This window comes from Macaca thibetana, chromosome 12, assembly GCF_024542745.1.
Source record: "Macaca thibetana thibetana isolate TM-01 chromosome 12, ASM2454274v1, whole genome shotgun sequence".
In the NCBI taxonomy this organism is placed as follows: domain Eukaryota; kingdom Metazoa; phylum Chordata; class Mammalia; order Primates; family Cercopithecidae; genus Macaca; species Macaca thibetana.
Window position 1 is genome coordinate 40,419,716 of NC_065589.1, and position 27,772 is coordinate 40,447,487.

The 27,772-nt window shown below is 44.9% G+C and overlaps 2 protein-coding genes across 4 annotated transcripts in view; one reads left to right on the forward strand and one right to left on the reverse strand.

The window, feature by feature from the left end:
• The window catches only part of NOP58 (NOP58 ribonucleoprotein), a 35,807-nt gene extending 27,649 nt beyond the window's left edge, over positions 1–8,158 (reverse strand). The window contains exons 1-2 of one of the 2 annotated variants that reach the window (XM_050750832.1): positions 7,888–8,158; positions 607–683 (exon numbers count right to left, since the gene is read on the reverse strand). In XM_050750832.1, the coding sequence (XP_050606789.1) occupies positions 607–683; positions 7,888–7,932 (122 nt within the window). In that variant the 5' untranslated portion in view covers positions 7,933–8,158. The remainder of the gene's footprint in view (positions 1–606; positions 684–7,887) is intronic. The other variant, XM_050750834.1, reaches the window with a different exon arrangement.
• The window catches only part of SUMO1 (small ubiquitin like modifier 1), a 1,087,495-nt gene that overhangs the window by 1,004,607 nt on the left and 55,116 nt on the right, over positions 1–27,772 (forward strand). The gene's annotated exons all lie outside the window — the stretch shown is intronic.

The window sequence follows — 27,772 nt, forward strand, 5'->3', positions numbered from 1 at the left end:
GAGGCAGAAGAATAGCTTGAACCCAGGAGGTAGAGGTTGCAGCGAGCAGAGATCGCGCCACTGCACTCCAGCCTGGGAGACAGAGCAAGACTGTCTCAAAAAACAAACAAACAAACAAAAAACAAAGATTTAAGATCTACACCAAGAATGAATCTTCCATGAAATTGTGATGAAGGAAAAAGAAGTTCATGCTAGTTTTGCTGTTGCACCTCAAAAAGCAGGTTACAACCCCTGTGTGTGGTGTTTAGTTAAGATAAAAAAGGTATTACATTTGTGTGTGGAAGACATGAAGACAAATGTGTTCCTGACAGCAATCACATTTGGTACTATCCGAGGTTTAAAGTAACCACTGGGTTTTCTGGAACATAATCCTTGGGGTAAGGGAGGGACTACTGCCTCTAAATTAATTGAGATGGCCTATACTCCAAATAAAATATTTGCAATAATTAGGTTCATACCAAAATTATTCCTGAAACAGATTTCAAAACAGAAAACTACGAACGTTAACATTATCAGGAAAAAATGTAAAATTATCAGGAAAAAATGTAAAAAATAAAACAAGCTCTAAATGTTAACTGCTAAATTACTGATTTCAAGATTACTTACATTTTGTTTGCTTTCTCTGGAGTTTCAAATTCTTTCCATAAACTATCAACCTCTTGAAGTTTCTTCTCATTTAGAACCTATAATAAAATGTTTAGTTTTCTTTAAATGGTACAGGTTAGGCATACACAGCTGCATTCTTCAAGTACAATTTTACATGTAAAATGAGGGTGGTAGAAGCTATTTCTTTCACTAAGATAATGAACTAGTTTTCCTACCATGTATATATTTTTGGTCAAATTACTAGTTCGAATTGCCCATTTAACAGCTGAATGGAATTCAGATCTAGTCCAGTCAGATGTAGTACAGTGGCTATTCACAGTCTAGGATCTACCTGGCCTCAAGTGATATCCCTGCCCCAGCCTTGGACCATAGCTGGAGCTACAGGTCCTGGGGAGTAGGGCAGGGAACCTACCTTTCTTTTTATTTTTTTGAGATGGAGTCTCACTCTGTAGCCCAGACTGGAGTGCAGTGGAGCAATCCTGGCTCACTGCAACCTTCACCTCCTGGGTTCATGAGATTTTAGGGCCTCAGCCTCCTGAGTAGCTGGGATTATAGCCGTGCACCACTGCACCTGGTTGAGAACCTTTCTTTTAAAAGAGCCATTAATCCCTTTACAATAAAGTACTGTAATAATTAAAAACTTTTATTTGTGCCAGGTGCGGTGGCTCACACCTGTAACCCCAGCACTTTGGGAGGCGGAGGCAGGCAGATCACCTGAGGTCAGGAGTCCGAGACCAGCCTGACGAACATGGAGAAACCCCGTCTCTACAAAAAAAGAAAATACAAAATTAGCTGGGCGTGCTGGCACATGCCTGTAATCCCAGCTACTCGAGAGGCTGAGGGAGGGGAACTGCTTGAACCCAGAGGCGGAGGTTGCAGTGAGCCGAGATTGTGTGACTGCACTCCAGCCTGGACAACAAGAGCAAAAAACTCCATCTCAAACAAACAAACAAAAAAACCTTTTATTGCCTACTTTCAATAGATATTCATAATTTACTGCTATGATCATCCTAAATGAAAGTATTATGGATTTCTCTAAAACTATCACCAATTGTGAGACACATCTAGATGTGTGAAATTTTTTTAAATGTAGGGTAATCAACAAAATACTCATCAACATTCAGGTATATATTCTCCAAGACTTTGAATGTCTGTGCAACGCATGTTCATGCATACTTTTAGGAATCACATTAAATGTTGTTTTTTTTTTGAGATGGGGTCTAGCTCTGCCACCCAGACTGGAGTGTAGTGGTGCAATCTTGGGTCACTGCAACCCCGCCTCCTGGGATCAAGCGATTCTCCTGCCTCAGCCTCCCGAATAGCTGGGATTACAGGCGTGCACCACAACACCCAACTAGTTTTTGTATTTTTAGTAGAGACTGTGTTTCGCCAAGTTGGCCAGGCTGGTCTTGAGTTACCGACATCAGACGATCCACCTACCTCAGCTTCCCAAAGAGCTGGGATTACAGGCGTGAGCCACCACACCCAGCCCCCTCGTACTGTTCTGAAGCAAGACCTAGACATTTAATTTTACCTGTTAATATTTCAGTTTGTATCTATAAAATATAAAGACTTGTTTTAAAGCTACTATTATTGTAACAACAATGCTAAAGATTGCGATGGTAATAGTTGCATACTATTTCTACTTAGAAATGGGAATTATTCTATCTTAAAATGATAAAACTTAAAATGGATTTTTGTATGCAAATATTTATCATTACCCTGGCTGAAAAGAAATGATTAAAAATTTGAGACAGATAAAAAAATTTTGAGACAAATGTAAAACAGAAAATGTAGCAATATCTCTGAGTTTCTTATTTAGATTGTCTTTATTAGCAATGTTTTCTTCAAGATGTTGTTGCACAGTTGGGAACACAGTGGTTTTGTCATAGTAATGGTTTTGGCTGTCATAACATAGTCTTTGAAAACCTTTGTGTGCTCATGAATTGCCATGATTTTATTACATCTCCTTTGTTATTTTAACTTCAGTTTAAGAATGGTGATGGTATCTTTTATTTTATTTATTTATTTATTGAGACAGAGTCTCCCTCTGTCGCCCAAGCTGGAGTGCAGTGGCACGATCTCAGCTCACTGCAAGGTCTGCCTCCCGGGTTCACGTCATTCTCCTGCCTCAGCCTCCCAAGTAGCTGGGACTACAGGCGCCCGCACCATGCCTGGCTAATTTTTTGTATTTTTAGTAGAGACAGGGTTTCACCGTGTTAGCCAGGATGGTCTCTATCTCCTGACCTCGTGATCCACCCGCCTTGGCCTCCCAAAGTGCTGGGATTACAGGCATGAGCCACCTCACCAGGCCGGCAGTATCTTTTAAATATGGAAATTTTGTTACCCAAATGTTATCTTCAAATATACTTGCTTTTCAGCTAGAAAAAATGTGAATTTTACTCATGAGTCATATCCCCTAGTTGATACATATCCTCTTAAAAATAGTGAACTTCAGTTACGGTTAGCTGCATTCTCTGAACAATTTCAAAAAATTTTAATCAATGTTTTCAGTATAGTCATGAGGCTTGGCGAGATGTCTTTGGATTCTAAAGCTTCATGATATATAAAGGTAGAACTATTAGTTTATTAATTGTTAATACCAACTCTAGGCTTTGTCGTTGTTTACTGCTTTGTGTGACTAAGTTTTTCTAGTTTGGGTTATTTTTACCAACATATCTAATTCAACCATGTGTGATTAAATTTATACATCAGAACAAATCCCTAAAATCATCTTGTCACGCTCATCTAAGTTTTATACAACTTGCAATTTTGTTTCTTTTACTGAAAATACATAAGCAGACTAGAACTGCGTGTTAATGTGTAAATGTGCTATATTATGGACTTGATAAATAATGCTTATTATCAAGGTATAGTTTTATATTTACTAGCTGTGTTGTTTTTCCAGAGACAGGGTCTCGCTTTGTTGTCCAGGCTGCAGTGCAGTGGTGTGGTCCTATGTCACTGCAGCCTCAAACTCCTGGCCTCAAGCGATTCTTCTGCCTCGGCCTCCCAAGTAGCTAGGACTAAAGGCGCACACTGCCACACCTAGCTATTTTAAAAATATTTTTGTAGAGACAGGGGCTTGCTTTATTGCCCAGGCTGATCTCTAACTTCTGGACTCAAGTGATCCTCTTGCCTTGGTTTTTCAAAGTGCTTCGAGTACAGGCAGGAACCATGGTGCCTGACCCAGCTGGTTTTTAAATAAAAATATATGCATAATATCTATGCATACTATATTTCACCAAATTTAATATGCTATTTTTTTTTTTTGAGACAGAGTCTTGCTCTGTTGGCTAGGCTGGAGCACAGTGGCATGATCTCGGCTCACGACAACCTCCACTTCCCTCGTTCAAGCAATTCTCCTGCCTCAGCCTCCCAAGTAGCTGGGATTACAGGCACACGCTGCCATGCCTGGCTAATTTATTTATTTATTTATTTTGTATTTGAGTAGAGACAGGGTTTCACCCTGTTGCCCAGGCTGGTCTCCAACTCCTGAGGTCTGGCAATCTTCCTGCCTCAGCCTCCCAAAGTGCTGGGATTACAGGCGTGAGCCACCACACCCGGCTTATGCTATTCTTTTACACTCCCAATTGACCTGTCATCAATTTTAAGACATCCCAATTTTAGGGATGTTAAATATGGGGGTTGTGCATTTTAGGATTAATCCCATCCTATCCAATACTTTGGCAGTTGACACAGAATATTGGTGAGGCTGTATGGAATTAATAATTTTAATCACTTTTTTTTTTTTTTGAGACAGTGTCTCGCCCTGTCACCCAGGCTGGAGTGCAGAGGCGCAGTCTTCTCACCGCAACCTCCACCTCCCTGGTTCAAGCGATTCTCCCGCCTCAGCTGGGACTACAGATGCATGCCACCATGCCTGGCTAATTTTTGTATTTTTAGTAGAGACGGGGTTTCACTATGTTGGCCAGGCTGGTCTCAAACTCCTGATCTCATGATCTGCCCACCTCAGCTTTCCAAAGTATTGGGATTACAGGTATGAGCCACCATGCACAGCCTCCTAATTTTCACTTTTAATTGATTGCTTGAGACTTTGTGTGGTTTTCGTTTTGTTTCGTTTTTTTTTTGAGATGAGGTCTCACTCTATTGCCCAGGCTAAAGTGCAGAGGCCCAATCGTGGCTCACTGCAGCCATGATCTCCCTCCCACCTCAGCCTCCTGCAGTAGCTGGCACTACAGGCAAGCACCACTGTGCCCAGCTAATTTTTTTCCCACCATGTTGCCCAGGCTGGTCTGCAACTCCTGGGCTCAAACAATCCTCTTGCCTCACCTCCCAAAGTGTTAGGGTGACAGGCATGAGCCACTGCACCCAACCTCTATATTTGTAAATACGTGATGCTAACTTTTACTTCCCCAGACAATATGAGCAAGTAATGTTTTATGAAACTTGTTTGAATACAGGATAAAACTGATAATTAGTTTAAAATGTGCACGGCTCAAAAAGAAACAAATCCATACACGCAACAAGAGTGAAAAAGCTCTTGGGTTAGCTTCAGAAGCACTAGGCTAAGTGAAAAAAGCCAAACACAAAAGACTAAAATACTACTCCATTTACATGAAACTTCTAGAAAAAATTATGCAAAGAAAGCTGATCAGTGGTTGTCTAGAGCAGGACTAACTTGAAAATGGGCAAAACTTTTTGCAACAAAGTGTACTAGAAAACTGGACTGCAACTAAAACCTACAGGCGAGTTATACAGTATGTAAAGTACCCCTAATAAAGTTAGAAAAAATATATTGCTCAGTGCCTAGGTTTTATACAGACATTTGGTATATAAACCAAAAATCTTTCTCCAAACCTTGAGAAAACGAAGTGACACAAAATGCTATGCTACACAGCTACACTGTACAATATAACCATTAAAATTCAAATAAGTTAAAATGCACTTCCTCAGTCCTATCAGTTATATCTCATGTGAAATAGTTATACGTACTAATGGCTACCACATGAGGAGCAGCCGAAGAAAGTCTGGTATGAGCAAGACTAAAATCTTATGCTGTGTGCCACGTGACACAAGGACACAGGTGTAAATTTTTTTTTTTTTTTGAGATGGAGTCTTGCCTTGTCACCCAGGCTGCAGTGCAGTGGTGCGACCTCAGCTCACTGCAACCTCTGCCTCCCAGGTTCAACTGATTCTCCTGCCTCACCCTTCTGAGTAGCTGGGATTACAGGTGTGAGCCACTGCACTCGGCCACAGGTTGAATTTTTATAATATCTTAGAATTAATCACAAAAGTTGCTTTACACAATGTCTTTATATTAATATATATACATATATATAACCCTGTTAATGAACAATAAAGTTTTGAAGTGTTTTCCTTTCGAATCGCTCTAAATACGGAAGTGGGCAGAACACTGTACCTCATGCCTGTAATCCCAGCACTTTGAGGCCAGGAGTTTGAGACCAGCCTAGGCAACATAGGGAGACTCTGTCTCTAAAAAAAAAAAAAAAAAAAAATTGTAGGCAGACCATTGATAAGCCAATTCCTTCCTACCATGGGAGACAACCAGTGCACTGTGCACAGTTGCTCCTCTTAACATCCGGTTCAGGACAGCATATTGTATCAATTAACGGTGAAATTCGTCGACAGACACTGACAGACCACATTGGCTAAGAGAATTTGGAGCTAAGCAGAACTCCACATGAGATTTTAGATAAGATTCCAAAAAGCTGGAGAAAAGTAAAATTGACATGTTTCGTAGCTCTAAAGGGGACTAAGTAACTTAAAATCCTTAAAACTACTAACACTGCAATTACAGATAACTCCAATTAAGGTAAAAACAAGGAAAACTGCCTTTTCGGTTTTAATGATTTTATTGGTTTTCTTAAAAATAAGTATTTGACGTATCAAATGCAAACTGCATATTTTCAAATGTCAGAAGTGAAACATGGAGAACTCCGCACCCATCTAGACCTTCTGCATCCACACCACAAATGGTTTTTTTTGATTCACAGCTAAAATTGTATTGCATTTATTTTTATCTAGCGTTTTTTGCTTTCTACCAACACATACATACGTAGAATATACATAAAACTTTATTTTTCATTGCTATATTCGCAGAGCTCAGAAGAGTGCACGGCACAAAAGGGACTCAATCTCACTCATTCTTACTGACATCTCAACAGCATCTTGCGATACGAATGTCTTACCGTTCAACCATTTCAGTGCTGACGAACTTGTCAAACTCTCTCCATGAAAACAACCAAATCTCAAATTGACATCACCAGCCCAGATTGTTTCCCCTAAGATTCGAATTTGAAATACTGAACTGCCTGATCTACACAACTGCATTATCAGGTCTAATAAACATTGCAAGCTTTGCACAGCCCAAACCGGAAATCTTTCGTCCTTCCCCCGCAAGAAACTTTCTTAACATCTTATTTAAACCAAAACTCCAAATTCAATCTATCAGCCAATCCTTTCTGTTCTACCTTCAAAATTTCTATCGATATTTGTTTATCTCCATACCAGGCAATTTCATCTTGTCTAAATGAATGCAAAAGTATTCTTGCTGCCTTTCTTACCTCCTCGAGTCTAATCTCCACATAGCAGAGTAACCGTATTAAGACCAATTAGCAGGTCATTCCTTTGCTTAAATCCTTTCGATCGGCAGAGCACGGTGGCTCACGCCTGTAATCCCAGCACTTTGGAGGACGAGGCAGTTGGATCACTTGAGGTCAGGAGTTCAAGACCAGCCTGGCCAACATGGTGAAACCCTGTCTCTACTAAAAGACAAACAAACAAACAAACAAAGCAACTAGCCAGGCGTGGTGGTGGATGCCTGTAATCCCAGCTACTCGGGAGGCTAAGGCAGGAGAATGGCTTGAACCCGGGAGAGGGAGGTTGCTGTGAGCCAAGATTGCGCCACTGCACTCCAGCATGGGCAACAAGAGCGAAACTCCATCTCAAAAAACAAAACAAAACAACAACAACAAAAAACCTTTCGATCATTCCTTAAAACATCTAGAAGAAAATCCGAATTTCCTATAACTATACTGTTAAATTCTAACACGCCTCCTGCCCACCTCTTCAACGGAGGAAATAAAATCCTTTACCGCAGAACTGGTCTCCCCAAACGGCGGGGCCACGTGTTACCCGTAACAAGGCTCTCAGATGTAAAGGCCTTCTCCCTCCTCTCAGAGCCCGGGCCATAACAGGCACCCACGCTACCCTGAGTAGTTCTGTGCTTAAGTCTTTCCCTCTCCTCGTCTGTCCAGCACCCGCCTTCCCCCTTTAACGGCTCGCTCTCCCACCTACCTTAAAGATGGCGTAGCCCACAGACGTTTCAAACAGCACCAACATGGTGAGGCCGGGTCAGGGCGCCGCACGGCCCACCACGAGCTGTGGACTCAGTTCAAAAACACCGACTACGCGGCCCCAAAAAGTCCCCTAAGCCGCGGCGGGCAAAGCACAAACGTGCTAGCCGTCCCGCAGAGAATCAGAACACGTTACCTAAGCTCTCCACGCTGTACTGGGACTAGGACGCAAGAACGCGCTTCTCCTTCTCTAAGGATTCTGGGATAGCGACGTCACTTCCGACAGAAGACTGCCGCAGAGATCGCCGTCACTTCCAGAATGTTCCCGCCACACGGGGCTGGGTCGGGAGGAGAAAGTTTGTATCGTGGGATCTAAGGACTGAACGGAGCCTTTGCGCCTTTTTTTCTTTTTTCTTTTCTTTTTGAGACGGAGTCTCGCTGTGTTGCCCAGGCTGGAGTGCAGTGGTGTGATCTCGGCTTACTGCACCCTCCGCCTCCCGGGTTCAAGCAATTTTCCTGCCTCAGCCTCCGGAGTAGCTGCGACTAGAGTCACGCACCACCATGCCCAGCTAATTTTTGTATTTTTAGTAGAGACAGGGTTTCAGCATGTTGGCCAGAATAGTCTCGATCTCTTGACCTCGTAATACGCCCACCTCGGCCTCCCAAAGTGCTGGAATTACAAGTGTGACCCACCGCGCCCAGCCTTTTTTTTTTTTTTTTTTTTTTTTCTGTTTTGAGACAGCCTTGCTGTCGCCCAAGCTGGAGTGCAGTGCCACCATCACGACTCACTGCAACCTCCAACTCCCAGGCTCAAGCGGTCCTCTCACCTCAACCTCTCCAGCAGCTGGGACTACAGGCCTGTGCCACCACACCCAGCTAATTTTTTGTAGACAGGGTTTCGCTATGTTGCCCAGTTTGGTCTCGGACTCCTGACCTAAAGCGATCCTCCCACCTCGGCCTCCCAAAGTGCTGGGTTGCAGGCGTGAGCCACCCCTAGAGATTTAAAGGGGAAAAATTTCACATTATTATTTTGTTAACCCTCTATGAATTATATGTTTACTTTGAGAGAAGCGTGGAGCTGTCTCGGTGCCTGTCTGTCTCAGGCATCTAGAATTTGAAATGCCAGCTACTGCCCTTAGACTTTATCTCCTTTCAAGCCCTTCCTTGAGGCGAAGGCCTCAGAATGACACCATTACTGTCACTATATTTGTAAGCATTCCTGGCCATTCTGTCTGGCCAAATTAATTATTAGCACAGTTTTCTCTCAATGTTCTCCCATGTTTGCTGCATTTGTTAAAATGACCCAAGGGTGTGAATTTAGACTTTTTTCTTGGTTTTTTGTTTTTTTTTTTTTGAGATGGAGTTTCACTCTTGCTGCCCAGGCTGGAGTGCAATGGCACGATCTCGCTTCACTGCAACCTCCGCCTCCCGGGTTCAAGTGATTCTCCTGCCTCAGCCTCCTGAGTAGTTGGGATTACAGGTATGCGCCACCTTGCCTGGCTAATTTTGTATTTTTAGTAGAGATAGGGTTTCTCCAGGTTAGTCAGGCTGGTCTCAAACTCCCGACCTCAGGTGATCTGCCCGCCTTGGCCTCCTGAAGTGCTGGGATTATGGGCATGAGCCACCGTGCGCGGCTGAATTTAAACTGTCTTCTTGGCATAGTGTTACTTGCTTTTCTGGAGGCTTTTCAGTCTCAGGGACTGGGATTAAATACCCCAGTTATTTCACAAGTCTGTCTTCCAACAGGAGTAAAATTTCCTCACTCACTTCCCAGGCCCTATATGCAGATTGCTCCTAATCATTAAATTGCAACCTGCTTGGAGAATTGCTTGAACCCGGGAGGTGGAGGGTGCAGTGAGCCGAGGTGGCACCACTGCACTCCAGCCTAGGTGACACAGCCAGAGTCCGTCTACAAAAACAAAAAGTTGCAACCTGCTCAAGATTGTGGAACATTAAATAGGTAGCAACTCTGCAACCTGAGATCAAGAGGAAAGAAAATCCTGGGTTGAATAACAGAAAGTCACAGGACAGAGGAATCTAGGGTGAATTTTTTTTTTTTTTTTTTTTTTTTTTTTTTTTGAGACGGAGCCTCACTCTGTCACTCAGGCTGGAGCGCGGTGTCGTGATCTCAGCTCACTGAAGCCTCCGCCTCTTGGGCTCAAGCGATTCTCCTGCTTCAGCCTCCCCAGTAGCGGGGATTACAGGCACACACCACTGTGCCCGGCTAATTTTTGTATTTTTAGTAGAGATGGGGTTTCCCCATGTTGACCAGGCTGGTCTTGAACACTTGACCTCTGGTGATCCGCCTGCCTCAGCCCCCCAAAGTGCTTGCTGGGATTACAGGCGTGAGCTACCATGCCCGGCCTAGGGTGAATTCAAGAGCATAATTGGCCGAGTGCATGGTTCACACCTACTATGATCCTGCCATTGCATTCCAGCCTGGACTACTAAGCAAGACCCTATCTCAAAAAAAAAAAAAAAAAAAAAAAAAAAAAAAAAGCAGCATGGTTGATTGTAGTTATAGCTATAATCCAGTGTGGTCAGGGAGACAAGAGAGATGAAAATTACCTAATTGGGAGAGGGGTATGTGTCAGTGGACGAGATAGAAACACCATGTCTGTTTATAGTGTTATTTAACAGCACAGTATTTTTCTGTCTAGTCTCCTTAGCAGAAGTGACATCTGCTAGAGAATTGAGTATACTTTACATGTATTTGTGTCTGTATAGGATGTTATGTTGTGCTACTGATGAAATAGAATCTCATTAATTCTTAAAAATTTAATGAATGAATGTCTGCAGGAAGTAAAATTCTTTTCTTTACATTTAAAGCCTTAAATCCTTTTCCCAAAAAGAAATGAAACCACTTATTCAATGAGAAATATCTTTACCATGGTATCTCCTATAATTTGTCCTTGCACATTACCATTTACATAGTCATCTCCATATGATGCTTTAATCAGGAGTTCAGAGCTGACTCTGATTTTGAGTTTGTAACTTGGCCAAATAAAGTAATTAGAGATTTTTTCTTGCAAGGGAGAGGTAAGAGTCTTAGTACTTTGTTAAAGTACTGAGTCAAGGGGAGATAGCACAAAGAAATATAAAAAGGAGAATATAGGAGAGTACAGATGATAGAAGGGCTTACAATTTTTTTTTTTTTTTTTTTGAGACAGAGTTTCGCTCTTGTTGCCCAGGCTGGAGTGCAATGGCATGATCTCAGCTCACTGCAACCTCTGCCTTCCGGGTTCAAGCGATTCTCCTGTCTTAGCCTCCTAAGTAGCTGGGATTACAGACATGTGCCATCACACCCAGCTAATTTTGTATTTTTAGTAGAGACGGGGTTTGTCCATGTTGGTCAGGCTGGTCTTGAACTCCCAGGCTCAGGTGATCTGCCCCCCTTGGCCTCCCAAAGTGCTGGGATTACAGGCATGAACAACTGCGCCAAGCCAGGGGCTTATAGTTTTACTGGTGGTTAACATGGTGAAATGACAAGGATGAGAAACATGGTTCGTGTGTCCTCTCTGTACACCCCACCTCCACCCCTGTTCCAACTAGAATACAAACTCTATAAAAGTTTGTTGCAAAATCTGCAAGTACTAGGCTAGTATCTGGCACATAGTAGAGATTCCATAAACATGACTAATAAGTAAGTAAATGAATAAATGGAATGAGTGAATAGTGGGATAATTTCAAGGTGCTGGTAGAGCCTCCAGGGACTTTTAGAAACCTATTAAGATTAGCAAAAGATATCATTTTGCTCAGACACCTTCCACGTGCCTGGTAACAAGAAGGGGATGTTCTGGATGGTGAACATTTTTCTTTTTTTTTTTTTGAGATGTAGTCTCATTCTGTTGTCCAGGCTGGAGTGCAGTGGCGCGATCTTGGCTCACTGCAAGCTCCACCTCGGATTCACGCCATTCTCCCACCTCAGCCTCCTGAGGAGCTGGGACTACAGGCGCCCGCCACCACGCCCAGCTAATTTTTTGTATTTTCAGTAGAAACGGGGTTTCACCGTGTTAGGTAGGAGGGTCTCTATCTCCTGACCTCATGATCTGCCCGCCTCATCCTCCCAAAGTGCTGGGATTACAGGTATGAGCCACCGCACCAGGCCTTGTGAACATCTTTTATATATTCAACAGATATTTGAGTGTCTACTCTGTGCCAGGCATTCTTTTTCTTTTTTTGGGGGGGGGGGGGTGGAGTCTCACACTGTCGCCCAGGCTGGAGTGCAATGGTGGGATCTCGGCTCACTGCAACCTCCACCTCCCAGGTTCAGGAATTCTCCTGCCTCAGCCTCTTGAGTAGCTGGGACTATACAGGCGCGCACTACCACGCCCAGCTAATTTTGGCATTTTTAGTAGAGACAGGGTTTTGCCATGTTGGTCAGGCTAGTCTTGAACTCCTGACCTTGTGATCTGCCAACTTTGGCCTCCCAAAGTGTTGGGATTACAGACATGAGCCACCGCACCTGGCCTGTGCCAGGCATTCTTACAGGCACTAAGGACACAGCAGTGAAAGAAATATGTAAAAATCTCTATACTTATTATTACTCTTATTTTCCTTCTCAGAGAAGTTAAGTAATGCAAGATCATATAATCTTCCTCATAGTTTCCTTTAGGACTACCCAGAAGATGGACATGGAAATTGTTTCTATCATACAATCACTGACCTGCCACGTACAGTGCTATATTTTATTTATTTATTTATTTATTTATTTATTTTTTTGAGACAGAGTCTTGCTGTGTCATGCAATGGTGCAATCTCAGTTCACTGCAACCTCCACCTCCCGGGTTCAAGCGATTCTGCCGCCTCACCCTCCAGAATAGCTGGGATTTCAGGCACCCGCCTTTATGCCTGGCTAATTTTTGTATTTTTGTAGAGACAAGGTTTCTGCATGTTGGCCAGGCTGGTTTTGAACTCCTGACCTCAGGTTATCGCCCACCTCAGCCTCCCAAAGTGCTGGGAGCTGGGATTACAGGCAGGAGCCACCGCGCAGGGTCTACAGCGCTGTATTTTCTTGCTGTGGTGTCTGCTGGTATTGCAGACCTCTACTGTGTTGACTGCTCCCACTTTGTTGAACACAGGTGCTGCCCACAGGATTGCCTACCTTCTCTATATCGCTACCTTCATGGGTTGATGTCCCTTTCCAGCCAACAGGGAATCAGCTTTTGTGCCTTCTAATTTGTTCTTTCAGAGTTATTGGCCTCTTGTGTCACATGTCTTTCTTTTTGCCAGAGTCCTTTTTTTTCCAGAGATCATAGGTGCTTGGAGAAGTCAGGCTACTAGGATAATATGTTGGGAGATGGCCAGAAATAGCCTCAAACCTCTGATCATCTGTTCTAACAGCCATCCTTTTGGTTTGGTCTGGCTCATGCAACTAGATGTGTGATGGTTTTCTCTTATGACGCTGTTGTCTTTTTGGGCAGTCCAGCATTTTCTGAGGACTTCTTGCCATCAAATCAGCACTAGTAGGAACCTCAATGTCTTTCCCTCACTTTACCCTGTGGGCCCTATGCAAATCAAGGATATCTGTTTCAATTGAGTTTCTAGTTCAGTTTAAAAGTTTCCTCGGCTGGGCGCGGTGGCTCAAGCCTGTAATCCCAGCACTTTGGGAGGCCGAGACGGGCGGATCACGAGGTCAGGAGATCGAGACCATCCTGGCTAACACGGTGAAACCCCGTCTCTATTAAGAAATACAAAAAAAACTAGCCGGGCGAGGTGGCGGGCGCCTGTAGTCCCAGCTACTTGGGAGGCTGAGGCCGGAGAATGGCGTGAACCCGGGAGGCGGAGCTTGCAGTGAGCTGAGATCCGGCCACTGCACTCCAGCCTGGGTGACAGCGAGACTCCGTCTCAAAAAAAAAAAAAAAAAAAAAAAAAAAAAAAAGTTTCCTGAACATGGCCGGGTGCGGTGGCTCATGCCTGTAATCCCAAGCACTTTGGCAGGCTGAGACGGGTGGATCACCTGAGGTGAGGAGTTCGAGACCAGCCTGATCAACATGGAGAAACCCCCATCTCTACTAAAAATACAAAAATTGGCCAGGCTCGGTGGCTCACGCCTGCAATCCCAGCACTTTGGGAGGCCGAGGCGGGCGGATCACGAGGTCAGGAGATCGAGACCATCCTGGCTAACACGGCGAAACCCTGTCTCTACTAAAAATACAAGAAAATTAGCCAGGTGTGGTGGCGGGCGCCTGTAGTCCCAGCTACTTGGGAGGCTGAGGCAGGAGAATGGCGTGAACCCGGGGGGCAGAGCTTGCAGTGAGCCGAGATCGCGCCACTGCACTCCAGCCTGGGGCACAGAGCAAGACTCTGTCTCATCAAAAAAAAAAAAAGTGAGCGAATAAATTGGTAAACCTTGAGGTAAACATAAACAAAAATGAGATGTATAAAACAATAAGAATTATAATAAAATAATAATAATACCTTTGATTATTATTTATTTATTTATTTATTTTTTCTAAATGACTTTTTGTTTCATTCTTTAGATTCCATTGAGAGGACCACACGGATTTGCCTATCAGTGCTTAGGAGACTGTACTTCCAGAGAAGGGAACCAAGTAGCTTATTTTCACCTCTGCATAATTTTTCTAGCTCCTGAGTTGACTCTTGTGTTGCAATAGAGTTTTACCCTAAATTTATTTCAGTGTTTCTAGTTAATGGCCAAGTCTGGACCTAGTTCTGGTTTTGATTTGTATAACACTATGGATGGTAGCAACATGGAATCTGGCATTTACTTGTTTGTTTATGAAATGTCCATTTGGTCTCTGCCTGATGGCCAGCAGACACAACGAATCTCTCACTGTTGGGTAGCAGAAGTCAGAGTATCTGGCTGTCTTTTTATGTTTTTTTTCTTTTTTTTTTTTTTTTAATTGGTTTGTCTCTTTGTTTGTCCTGGCATCCTCTATGTTATTTGTCTTGTCTGCAGGTCATTATAAATTAATGAACTAAAAATATTGTATGGGTCTGTGAACAGAAAACAGCTCTTTGAGATCTGGAGCTGCTATAAGTAATTGGTGAGTTTTGTGCTCTGTGCTTCCTGTCAACCTTTGAGGTTGGAAAACTGTGGCTGCTCATTTTCTGTTTCCATACAAATGAAAAAAACTTTCCTTCTTTCTGCAAAAGTAAGATAGCTAACATTTACAATGGTTCATTTATGTTTCTGTATCTATGGCTATGTACCCTCTGAAAACTATTTGAGATTAATTAATCTTAAAAGTCTGCTGTTTGTATGCAATCCCAAAGATCACCATCTAAGTGGAGAAAATGTATACAAGAAAGAAAAAATGGAAACTGTTTTCGTGTGACATATAGGAGATAATTTGGCTTTGTCTAAAATGAGGTTTGGCCTTTACCCTCAGCTTCTGGGAGGTAATCTATGTCATACCTTATAGGAGGGTCTTAGTTTAGAGCAGGGGCTAGCCACAATCAATAGTTGTAGGGTAGGGGCTGGCCATGTGAGAAAGTCCCACCATGTGATTTAGAGTGGGACTTTGGGTCATGTAATGTCACTCACACTGGAGACTGAGTGCAGCTGGTGGGCAATCAATCAATTAATCATGCCTATGTGATGAAGCACCAATAAAAACTCTGAACATTAAAACTTGGGTGAAATTCTCTGGTGGCAGTACTCCACGGATAGGGTCATATGTTGATACTGAGAGGGTAACACATCTCTCCACAGGACAGAACAGTGAAAGCTTTGAGTTTGGGACCTGTCTTAGTCCATTCCAGCTGCTATAATAGAACACCATGAATTATGTGTCTTATAAACAACAGAAATTTATTTCTTACGGTTCTAGAGAGTGGGGAGTCCAGGATCAAGGTGCCAGCACACTTGATGTCTGGCAAGGATCCACTTCCTGGTTCAAAGATGGCTGTCTTTTCATTGTAACCTCACATGGCTGAAGTGGGGAGGGAGCTCTCTGGGGTCTCTTTTATGAGGGCATTAATCCTATGACTTATGTGATAAAGTCCAATAAAAACTCTGGATAAGGCCGGGCATGGTGGCTCACACCTGTAACCCCAGCACTTGGGAGGACAAGGCAGGAGGATCACAAGGTCGAGAGATTGAGACCATCCTGGCCAACATAGTGAAACCCCATCTCTACTAAGAATACAAAAATTAGCTGGGCGTGGTGGCGGGCGCCTGTAGTCCCAGCTACTTGGGAGGCTGAGGCAGGAGAATTGCTTGAACCCGGGAGGTGAAGGTTGCAGTGAGCTGAGATCGTGACATTGCATTCCAGCATGGGTGACAGAGCAAGACTCCATCTCAAAAAAATAAAAAGGCCGGGCGCGGTGGCTCACGCCTGTAATCCCAACACTTTGGGAGGCCGAGGCGGGTGGATCACGAGATCAGGAGATCGAGACCATCCTGGCTACCATGGTGAAACCCTGTCTCTGCTAAAACTTCAAAACCAAAATTAGCCAGGCGTGGTAGCACAGGCCTGTAGTCCCGCTGAGGCAGGAGAATGGTGTGGAGGTGGGAGAATGGTGTGAACTCGGGAGGCGGAGCTTGCAGTGAGCGGAGATCGTGCCACTGCACTCCAGCCTGAGCAACAGAGTGAGACTCCCTCTCAAAAAAAAAAAAAAAAAACAACTCTGGATATTAAAGCCCTCAGAGCCCTCATAACCTAATCACCTCCCAAAGGCCTCACCTCCAAATACCGCCCATTGGGGATTATGTTTCAACGTATGAATTTGAGTGGGACACAAACATTTAGTCCATAGCAGAACCTGCCCAGATTTTGCCCTGTGTGCTTTTCCATTGGCTGATTTTCATCTGTATCCTTTCCCTATAATAAATTGTAACCATGAGTATGACAGCTTTCAGTGAATTCTGTGAATACTTGTAGTTAATTACTCAATCTGAGGGTGGTTTTGGGAACCCCCCCAAATTTGCAGTTAGTGTCAGAAGTGAGGGCAGTTTTTTGGAAGACTGTGTGCCTTCTAAACATGATAGTTAGCTTTAAACTTTGCAGTTAAGCTAAGTCCAGGCATATGGAGTTAGAACAAAGGATAGAGAATTTTATTTTATTTTTATTTTTTTATTTATTTATTTTTTTTTGAGACGGAGTCTTGCTCTGTAGCCTGGGCTGGAGTGCAGTGGCCGGATCTCAGCTCACTGCAAGCTCCGCCTCCCGAGTTTAGGCCATTCTCCTGCCTCAGCCTCCGGAGTAGCTGGGACTACAGGCGCCCGCCACCTCGCCCGGCTAGTTTTTTGTATTTTTAGTAGAGACGGGGTTTCACGGTGTTAGCCAGGATGGTCTTGATCTCCTGACCTCGTGATCCGCCCGTCTCGGCCTCCCAAAGTGCTGGGATTACAGGCTTGAGCCACCGCGCCCGGCCTAGGATAGAGAATTTTAAAATGGATTTACTTGGTTTAACAATAATTATATGAATAATTATATGAATGAGCTTGAATGTATGATAGAACGAAAATCCAAAACAATGGAGCTTCACAATCTTTTGAGAAATCTAAAGGGTTCTGGAAGCATTACTTTTTTTCTCTCCTTTTTCAAAAGAAAATAGAAAAGTCCTATAGAAATATACAAATGAACTAAGTCAGATGTGACGGAAAGCTCCATGTATGGTCAAGCTTATGAACCCAAACTATCTGAGACGGGTCTCAATCAATTTAGAAAGTTTATTTTGCCGGCCAGGTGCGGTGGCTCACGTCTGTAATCCCAGCACTTTGGGAGGCCGAGGTGGGTGGATCACGAGGTCAGGAATTCGAGACCAGCCTGGCCAACATGGTAAAAACCCCATCTCTACTGAAAATACAAACATTAGCCAGGCACGATGGCAGGCGCCTGTAATCCCAGCTGCTCTGGAGGCTGAGGCAGGTGAATCCCTTGAACCCGGGAGGCGGAGTTTGCAGTGAGCCGAGATCATGCCACTGCACTCTAGCCTAGGTGACAGAGCAAGGCTCCCTCTCAAAAAAAAAAAAAAAAGAGGGCCGGGCGCGGTGGCTCAAGCCTGTAATCCCAGCACTTTGGGAGGCCGAGACGGGCGGATCACAAGGTCAGGAGATCGAGACCATCCTGGCTAACACGGTGAAACCCCGTCTCTACTAAAAAATACAAAAACCTAGCCGGGCGAGGTGGCGGGCGCCTGTAGTCCCAGCTACTCGGGAGGCTGAGGCAGGAGAATGGCGTAAACCCGGGAGGCGGAGCTTGCAGTGAGCTGAGATCCGGCCACTGCACTCCAGGCTGGGCGACAAAGCAAGACTCTGTCTCAACAAAAAAAAAAAAAAAAGAAAATTTATTTTGCCAAGGTTAAGGATGCGCCTGTGACACAGCCTCAGGAGGTCCTGACAACGTGTGCCCAAATGCGCCTAAGGTGGTCAGGGTACAGCTTCCTTTTATACATTTAGGGAGACATAAGACATGAGATGTCAATCAATATGTGTAAGATGTACATTGGTTAGGTGGTGGGACAACTGGAAGCCAGGCATAGGCTGGGGTGGGGGTGGGGCGCTGGGGGCGGTGGGGCATTGGGGGCGTGGAGCTTCCAGGTCGCCCGCAGATAAGAGACAAATGGTTGCATTCTTTTGAGTCTTTGATCAGCCTTTTTTTTTTTTTTTTTTTTTTTTTTAGACGGAGTGTCGCTGGGTCGCCCAGGCTGGAGTGCAGTGGTGCGATCTCGGCTCACTGCAAGCTCTGCCTCCCGGGTTCACGCCATTCTCCTGCCTCAGCCTCCTGAGTAGCTGGGACTACAGGCGCCCGCACCACGCCTGGCTAATTTTTTGTATTGTTAGTAGAGACGGGGTTTCACCGTGTTAGCCAGGATGGTCTCGATCTCCTGACCTCGTGATCCGCCCGCCTCGGCCTCCCAAAGTGCTGGGATTACAGGCGTGAGCCACCGCTCCCGGCCTGATCAGTCTTTCACTAAATCCACAATTTACATGTGAGAGGGGAGTAGAGAAATAGTCACTTATGCCTTAGTCTGGCTGAGTGAATCTGCATTTTTACATAAAAAATAGGGCAGAGGAAGTGATCAGATATGCATTTGTCTCAGTTGAGCAGAAGGATGACTTTCTGTATTGCACCTGTGAAGATAAGCTATCAATTTACTTTGCCAGGGTGAAATTCAACAGAAATGTTTTAGGATAAAGATGTTGAAGACCGGGTGCGGTGGCTCACACCTGTAATCCCTGTACTTTGGGAGGCCGAGGCGGGCTGATCACCTGAGGTCAGGAGTTCGAGACCAGCCTGACCAACACGGAGAAACCCCGTCTCTACTAAAAATATAAAATTAGCTGGGCGTGGTGGCACATGCTTGTAGTCTCAGCTACTAGGAAGGCTGAGGCAGGAGAATCGCTTGAACCCGGGAGGCAGAGGTTGCAGTGAGTTGAGATTGCACCATTGCACTCCAGCCTGGGCAACAGGAGCAAAACACCATCTCAAAAAAATAAAAAATAAAAATAAATAAAAAAATAAAAAAAAAAAGAGCCGGGCGCGGTGGCTCAAGCCTGTAATCCCAGCACTTTGGGAGGCCGAGACGGGCGGATCACGAGGTCAGGAGATCGAGACCATCCTGGCTAACACGGTGAAACCCCGTCTCTACTAAAAAATACAAAAAACTAGCCGGGCGCGGTGGCAGGCGCCTGTAGTCCCAACTACTCGGGAGGCTGAGGCAGGAGAATGGCGTGAACCCGGGAGGCGGAGCTTGCAGTGAGCTGAGATCCGGCCACTGCACTCCAGCCTGGGCGGCAGAGCGAGACTCCGTCTCAAAAAAAAAATAAAATTAAATAAATAAATAAATAAATAAAATAAAATAAAATAAAATAAAGATGTTGAGACCCACAAGGAATTTCCTTGTGGCTAAACTGTAAGGGAGGTATGGAGCTTTTTTTTCTTTGCAGCTATCTTATTTAAGAATAAAATGGGAGTCAGATTTGCCTGACACAGTACCCAGCTTAAATTTACCTTTGACTTGGCGATTTTGTGGTTCTATTTTCCTTTCACAAGGTATTGATAAATCCTAAAGTTCGGCTGTGCGTGGTGGCTCACACCTGTAATCCCAGCACTTTGGCAGACTCAGGCGGGAGGATCACCTGAGGTCAGAAGTTTGAGACCAGCCTGACCAACATGGAGAAACCCCGTCTCTACTAAAAATACAAAAATTAGCTGGGCGTGGTGGCGCATGCCTGTAATCCCAGCTACTCGGGAGGCTGAGGCAGGAGAATCACTTGAATCCGGGAGGCAGAGGTTGCGGTGAGCTGTGATTGCCCATTACACTCCAGCCTGGGCAACAATTGTGAAACTCCGTCTGAAAAAAATATAAAAAATTTAAAAATTAAATAATTAATCCTAAAGTTGTGCCCCTAGGCTGGGCACTGTAGGTCATGCCTGTAATTCCAGCACTTTGGGAGGTCCATGCAGATGGATCGCTTGACCCCAGGAGTTTGAGACCAGCCTGAGCAACACAGCAAGACCCAATCTTTATTTTAAAAAAGCGTTGCGCCCCTAGATTGACTCATAATCTGACTGAGTATTATACAATACAGTACATGACATAGGGAAAGACCCACACTCTAGCCTTGACGACAGAGCAAGACTCTGTCTCAAAATAAAAAAAATGAATTTTTTTAAAAAAGAAAAGCTCAGGGGCCAGGTGCAGTGGCTCATGCCTGTAATCCCAGCACTTTGGGAGGCTAAGGAGGGCAGATCATAACGTCAAGAGATCCAGACCATCCTGGCCAACATGGTAAAACCCTGTCTCTACTAAAAATACAAAAATTAGCTGGGCATGGTGGCATGCCCCTGTAATCCCAGCTACTCGGGAGGCTGAGGCTGGAGAATTGCTTGAACTTGGGATGTGGAGGTTGCAGTGAGCCAAGATCGCCCCACTGCACTCCAGCCTGGTGACAGAGTGAGACTCAGTCTCAAAAAAAAAAAAAGAAAAAAAAAAAAGAAAAGAAAAGCTCAACGTCTACAAGTTAATTATATATTGTAAAAATGATATCAATTATTGATATGAGTAATAAGTATATATTAGTAATTGGGGGTGTGTGTGTGTGTGTGTGTATATATATATATGTATTTTTTTTAAGAGACAAAAGAGACAAGGTTTTACTCTGTCACCCAGGCTATAGTGCAGTGGCATGATCACAGCTCACTGCAGCCTCAATCTTCTGGTTTCAGGTGATCCTCTCACTTCAGCTTCTGGAGTAGCTAGAATTACAGGTCACACCAGCATGCCTACCTGATATTTATTTATTTATTTATTAGACGGAATTTCACTCTTGTCACCCAGGCTGGAGTGCAGTGGTAAGATCTCAACTCACTGCAACCTCCGCCTCCCAGGTTTAAGTGATTCTCCTGCCTCAGCCTCCTGAGTAGCTGGGACTATAGGCACCTGCCATCACGCCTGGCTAATTTTTTATATTTTTAGTAGAAACGGAGTTTCGCCATGTTGGGCAGGGTGGTCTCAAACTACTGACATCAGGTGATCCGCCTGCTTCAGCGTCCAAAAGTGCTGGGATTACAGGCGTGAGCCACCACGTCCAGCAATTTTTAAATTTTTTGTTGAGACAGGATCTTGCTATGTTGCTGATATGGTTTGGCTGTGTCCCCACCCAAATCTCATCTTGAATTCCCAAGTGCTTTGGGAGGTACCCTGTGGGAGGTAATTGAATCATGGAGGGGCAGGTCTTTTTGATGCTGTTCTCATAATAGTGAATAAGTCTTTTTAAGGGGGAGTTTTTAAGGGGGAGTTTCCCTGCACAAGCTCTCTCTTTACTTGTTGCCATACACGTAAGACATGACTTGCTCTTCCTTGCCTTCTGCCTTGTTCGTGAGACCTTCCCAGCTATGTGGAACTGTATGTCCATTAAACCTCTTTTTATTTATTTATTTATTTATTATACTTTAAGTTCTAGGGTACATGTGCACAATGTGCAGTCTTTTTTTTTTTTTTTTTTGAGATGGAGTCTCGCTCTGTCACCCAGGCTGGAGTGCAGTGGCCGGATCTCAGCACACTGCAAGCTCTGCCTCCCAGGTTTACGCCATTTTCCTGCCTCAGCCTCCTGAGTAGCTGGGACTACAGGGGCCCGCCACCTCGCCCGGCTAGTTTTTTGTATTTTTTAGTAGAGACGGGGTTTCACCGTGTTAGCCATGATGGTCTCAATCTCCTGACCTCGTGATCTGCCCATCTCGGCCTCCCAAAGTGCTGGGATTACAGGCTTGAGCCACCGCGCCCGGCCACAATGTGCAGTCTTGTTACATATGTACACATGTGCCTTGTTGGTGTGCTGCACCCATTAACTCGTCATTTACATTAGGCATATTTCCTAATGCTATCCCTGCCTGCTCTCCCCACCCCAGGACAGGCCCCAGTGTGTGATGTTCCCACCCTGTGTCCAAGTGTTGTCATTCTTCAATTCCCACCTGTGAGTGAGAACATGCGCATTAAACCTCTTTTTTCTTCCCAGTCTTGGGTATGTCTTTATCAGCAGAATGAAAACAGGCTAATACAGTTGCCCAGGCTGGTTTGGAACTTTCGGTCTCAAATGATCCTCCTGGCTTGGCCTCCCAAAATTCTAGGATTACAATTGTGAGCCACCAAGCCTGACTTCATTGTATACTTTTCAGGTTGGATAGAAACACACTTATGTTCACAAGCAAGGACAGTGTGTTATTGGCAAAAGGTGTCTGAGTTACTGGCGGCAAATCCGTATGGGTCTGCAGCAACCTCAATTCTTGCCTCCTCAAAAGAAAGAATTCGGCCGGGCGCGGTGGCTCAAGCCTGTAATCCTAGCACTTTGGGAGGCCGAGACGGGTGGATCACGAGGTCAGGAGATCAAGACCATCCTGGCTAACACGGTGAAACCCCATCTCTACTAAAAAATACAAAAAACTAGCCGGGTGAGGTGGCGGGCGCCTGTAGTCCCAGCTACTCAGGAGGCTGCGGTAGGAGAATGGTGTGAACCCGGGAGGCGGAGCTTGCAGTGAGCCGAGATCGGGCCACTGCACTCCAGCCCGGGCGACAGAGCGAGACTCCGTCTCAAAAAAAAAAAAAAAAAAAAAGAAAGAATTCGACTGAAGGGCATAAGGCGAAAAAGAGACCAAAGCAAATTTTAAAGCAGGAGTTGAAGTTTGTTTGTTTGAGACAGAGTCTCACTCTGTAGCCCAGGCTGGAGTGCAGTGGCCCAATCTCGGCTCACAGCAACCTCCACCTCCCGGGTTCAAGCAATTTTCCTGCCTTAGCCTCCCGAGTAGCTGGGATTACAGGCATGCGCCTCCACACCCAGCTAACTTTTGTATTTTTAGTAGAGACGGGGTTTTACCATGTTGGCCAGGCTGGTCTTGAACTCCTGACCTCGTGATCCACCCGCTTCGGACTCCCAAAGTGCTGGGATTATAGGCGTGATCCACCGTGCCGGGCCTGAGGTTTATTTAAAAAGGCTGTAGAACAGGAAAGTATGCTTGGAGGAGATCCAAGCAGGCATGTGAAGGTCAAGTGCTGCCTTTAGCTGTGGTCCTAGGACTTTGTAGGCTGCCCCACTTCTGGTGTCTTCTAGCTGCATGATTCTTCCTTTAGGGCGGGCTGCATGCTGCCCTTTTTATGTTTGGAAAGTGAGCGCATGCAATGTGTTTGTATGCATGCCCATCTGAAGCTTTCTTCCCTTTTCCAGTGGAGTGTCCCAAAGGTCATACTCTGCCATTTTGTCTTTTAATGCACATGCCAGGAAAGTTCCTTCTCTCTGGTGTCTGCATTCAATTAACACTTCAGTACAACAGGTGCAGACCATCAGGAAATGGCCTCTCCCTGGGACCCGCTGATAATTTATCACTTTTAGAGAGGCAATGTGATAATTGTGAAGTCTGACATTTCTAGTGGATTAGGGGAGAGCCCTCTCCTGCCCTGCTCATGCCTGTCTAACCATCTGTAACAAGTGTAATAGATTCCTATTATTGCTGTAACAAATTACCACAAATTTAATAGCTTAAAACCACACAAATGTATTACCTTACACTTCTAGATGTCATAAGCGTGACATGGGACTCAATGAGCTAATATAGATGTGCTAACAGGGCATCTAGAGTGGGGAGACTCTAGGACAGGCTCTATTTCCTCACCTTTTCCAACTTCTGGAATGTTATAGACTGAATGTTTATGTGCCCCTGAAATTCATACGTTGAAACCCTAATCCCCAATATGATCATGTTTGGAGGTAGGGCTTTTGGGAGATGATTTTGTTTAGACGAGGTCATGAGAGTAGAGTCCCCATGATGGGATTAATGTCTTTATAAGAAGAGGAAGAGATCACATGCGTTTCTGTACCATGTGAGGATTCAGCAAGAAGGCAATTGCTTGCAAGCCAAGAAAAAAGTCCTCACCAAGAACCAAATCTGTCAACACCTTGATCTTGGGCTTCCCAGCTTCTAGAACTATGAGAAATAAATGTCTGTTGTTTAAACCATCCAGTCTATGGTGTTTTGTTATGACAGCCTGAACAGACTAAGAGAAGTTTCCTGCATTCCTTGGCTCATGGCCCTACTTCCTTTGTCACAGCTCCTTCTCAGACTCTGATTGCCTTGTCTTTTTTTTTTTTTTTTTTTTTGCAGGCATGGTGGCTCACGTTTGCAATCCCAGCACTTTGGGAGGCTGAGGTGGGCAGATCACCTGAGATCCGGAGTTCGAGACCAGCCTGGTCAACATGGATTAGCTGGGATTATAGGCGCATGCCACCATGCCTGTCTCACTCTGTTGCCAGGCTGGAGTGCAATGGCATGATCTCTGCTCACTGCAACCTCCGCTTCCTGGGTTAAATCGATTCTCCTGTCTCAGCCTCCCCAGTAGCTGGGACTACAGGCATATGCCACCACACCCAGTTAATTTTTTTTTTTTTTTTTTTTAGTAGAGATGGAGTATCACCATGTTGGCTAGGATGGTCTCAATCTCCGGACCTTGTGATCTGCCCACATCAGACTCCCGAAGTGCTGGGAGTACAGGTGTGAGCCATCGCGTCCGGCCTCTTCCCCCTTTTTTTTTTTTTTTTTTTTTTGAGATGGAGTTTTGCTCTTGTTGCCCAGGCTGGAGTGCAATGGTGCCATCTCAACTCAACGCAACCTCTGCCTCCCGGGTTCAAGCGATTCTCCTGCCTCAGCCTCCCGAGTAGCTGGGATTACAGGCATGCGTTACCACACCCAGCTAATTTTATATTTTTAGTGGAGACGGGGTTTCTCCATGTTGGCCAGGCTGGTCTCGAACCCCCGACCTCATGTGATCCGCCCACCTCGGCCTCCCAAAGTGCTGGGATTGCAGACATAAGCCACCATGCCTGGCTCTTTCTCCTTTTTATAAGAACCCGTGATAACATTGGGCCTACATAGGAAATTCAGCACTCCATGTCAAGATCCTTAATTTAATCCCATCTGCAAAGTCCCCTTTGCCATAAGGGGACTTTTGCCATACCTTGCCATGTAAGGTAACATATTCATTGGTTCTGGGCATTAGGACATGGATATCTTTTGGGGGATATTATTCTACCTACCGCAGATTACCATACCACAGATTCACCATAATTGTCAACAAATTGATTGTTCTTTTTCTCACTTTTTTTTTTTTTGAGATGGAGTCTTGCTCTCTCCCCCAAGTGGGAGTATAGTGGTGCGATCTTGACTCACTGCAACCTGCGTCTCCTGGGTTCAGGCGATTCTCCTACCTCAGCCTCCCGAGTAGCTGGGATTATAGGCTCATGCCACCACGCCTGGCTATGTTTTTGTATTTTTAGTAGAGACGGGATTTCGCTGTATTGGCCAGACTGGTCTCGAATTCTTGACCTCAAGTGATCCGCCTGCCTCAGCCTCCCAAAGTGCTGGGATTACAGGCAGGAACCACAGCACCCGGCCCTGTCCTTTTTCAAAAGAAGAATAATAGTGTTATAGGAGTTATTAAACAATTATTTTAGGCAGATAGAGAGGAAAAGGAGTCTTTAGGAAGTTTTTGTCTCTTTTAAAGCAGCTCCAGAAATGTCTGTCTAGCAGAAAAGCTCTGGCTCTTAAAACCCGCCGGCAACCTTTAATACGCAAATGTAGGCTATTAAAAGTGGCTCCACCCAAACAGGGTGATTCCCGCCTCTGTCCTCTTGCCCTTGCCCCGACATGTGCCTGGCAACATGGCCTCCCCTACATATTCCCACATGTGTAAAACATCTTGGTGGCCTGCATTTGTATATTAAAAGGCTATGCTGGAAGGGTCAGTTTTAACTCAGGCTACGTAAATAACAAGCCTGGTCAAACCAATCCCCTAAGCCCTATGCAAATCAAACACCGCCTCCTCCAGCTTCCTCACGTAACTGGCTGTTTTCTGCGGCACTAGGGGTTTCCTCTCTCAGTTTTAAGAGTATTGGTTTGAAGTAAAATTCTATTGTAAAAAAGCCACACCTTAGCTATATATGATTGAGACAGCAGGTGAGTGGTGGGCTGCAATGAACTTGATGTTAGTGGCTGAAAAGATGCTAAGCCATGAGATACAGTGGCAGTACATTTCACAAAATTGTTGCCTGAGGTTACTTGAGCAGCAGGCCATGTGTCTACTGAGTCATCCATCCTGGAGGAAGGAAATAGAAAGTAGAAACTTAATAGTGATTATTTTTAGCAATGTTTGGCAAGATATTACAAGAAAGAGATGAGATCGGGCCGGGCACGGTGGCTCAAGCCTGTAATCCCAGCACTTTGGGAGGCCGAGACGGGTGGATCACAAGGTCAGGAGATCGAGACCATCCTGGGTAACACAGTGAAACCCCGTCTCTACTAAAAAATACAAAAAACTAGCCGGGCGAGGTGGCGGGCGCCTGTGGTCCCAGCTACTCGGGAGGCTGAGGCAGGAGAATGGCGTGAACCCGGGAGGCGGAGCTTGCAGTGAGCTGAGATGCGGCCACTGCACTCCAGCCTGGGCGACAGAGCGAGACTCCGTCTCAAAAAAAAAAAAAAGAAAGAGATGAGATCAAGAAAGAATTCCTGGGTTTGTAAGCAGAAATGAAAGGGAATAGAATAAAAAAGTTGGCGGCCTTGAAAGTAGGAAATGCTGACTGCTTCTAGCCCTAATAGTACGAAATTAAGAAAAGTTTTATTTCTTCTCTTCCCCTTATCCCTTTCTCTCTTCTTCTTTTTTCTCTTTCCCTTTCTGAACAATTTAGTCCCATAGCCATTAGGTACGGCCAAGTTGACTAAGTGTTAACATGGTGTCACCTGGAGAGGAATGTCAGAGCCCGACTAGTGTAAAGAGGGTGTCCTGTGAAGGGAAGGCCCAGTCATGGTGTCAGAACTTGACAAGAGAACATCCATGTAGACAATTGCCTCGTGTGGAATGTTGGAGCTTGCGTGAAGTGAGGATATCCCCACGATGTGAACTCTGAGAGCCCACCAGTAGAGTTGATCCATCGTGAAGGGGGCCTTCACAATACTTACCCAGTGGAATTTCAAAACTGCTGTGGTCCAGTGACCCGTGTGTCCTCAATTCTTCCTTGTTCTGAATGAGGACGTTTTTTCCCCAGTTTTCCTGTCTATGTTGCATTATCATGGGTGTGGGTGTATATGGGCAGATTGTCTTTTTAGTTCATAGGTCACCAGATAATAGAAAGAGCCGTATCTGAGGGGGCCGAGTGTGGTGGCTCATGATTGTAATCCCAGCACTTTGGGAGGCTGAGGCAGTCGGATCATTTGAGACCAAGCTGGCCAATACGGTGAAACCCCGTATTTTTGTACTAAAAATACAAAAATTAGCCAGGTGTGGTAGCGGGTGCCTGTGGTCCTATCTACTCGAGAGGTTGAGGCAGGAGAATCGCTTGAACCCAGGAGGCAGAAGTTACAGTGAGCTGAGATCATGCCACCGCACTCCAGCCTGGGCAAGAGAGCAAGACTGTCCAAAAAAAAAAAAAA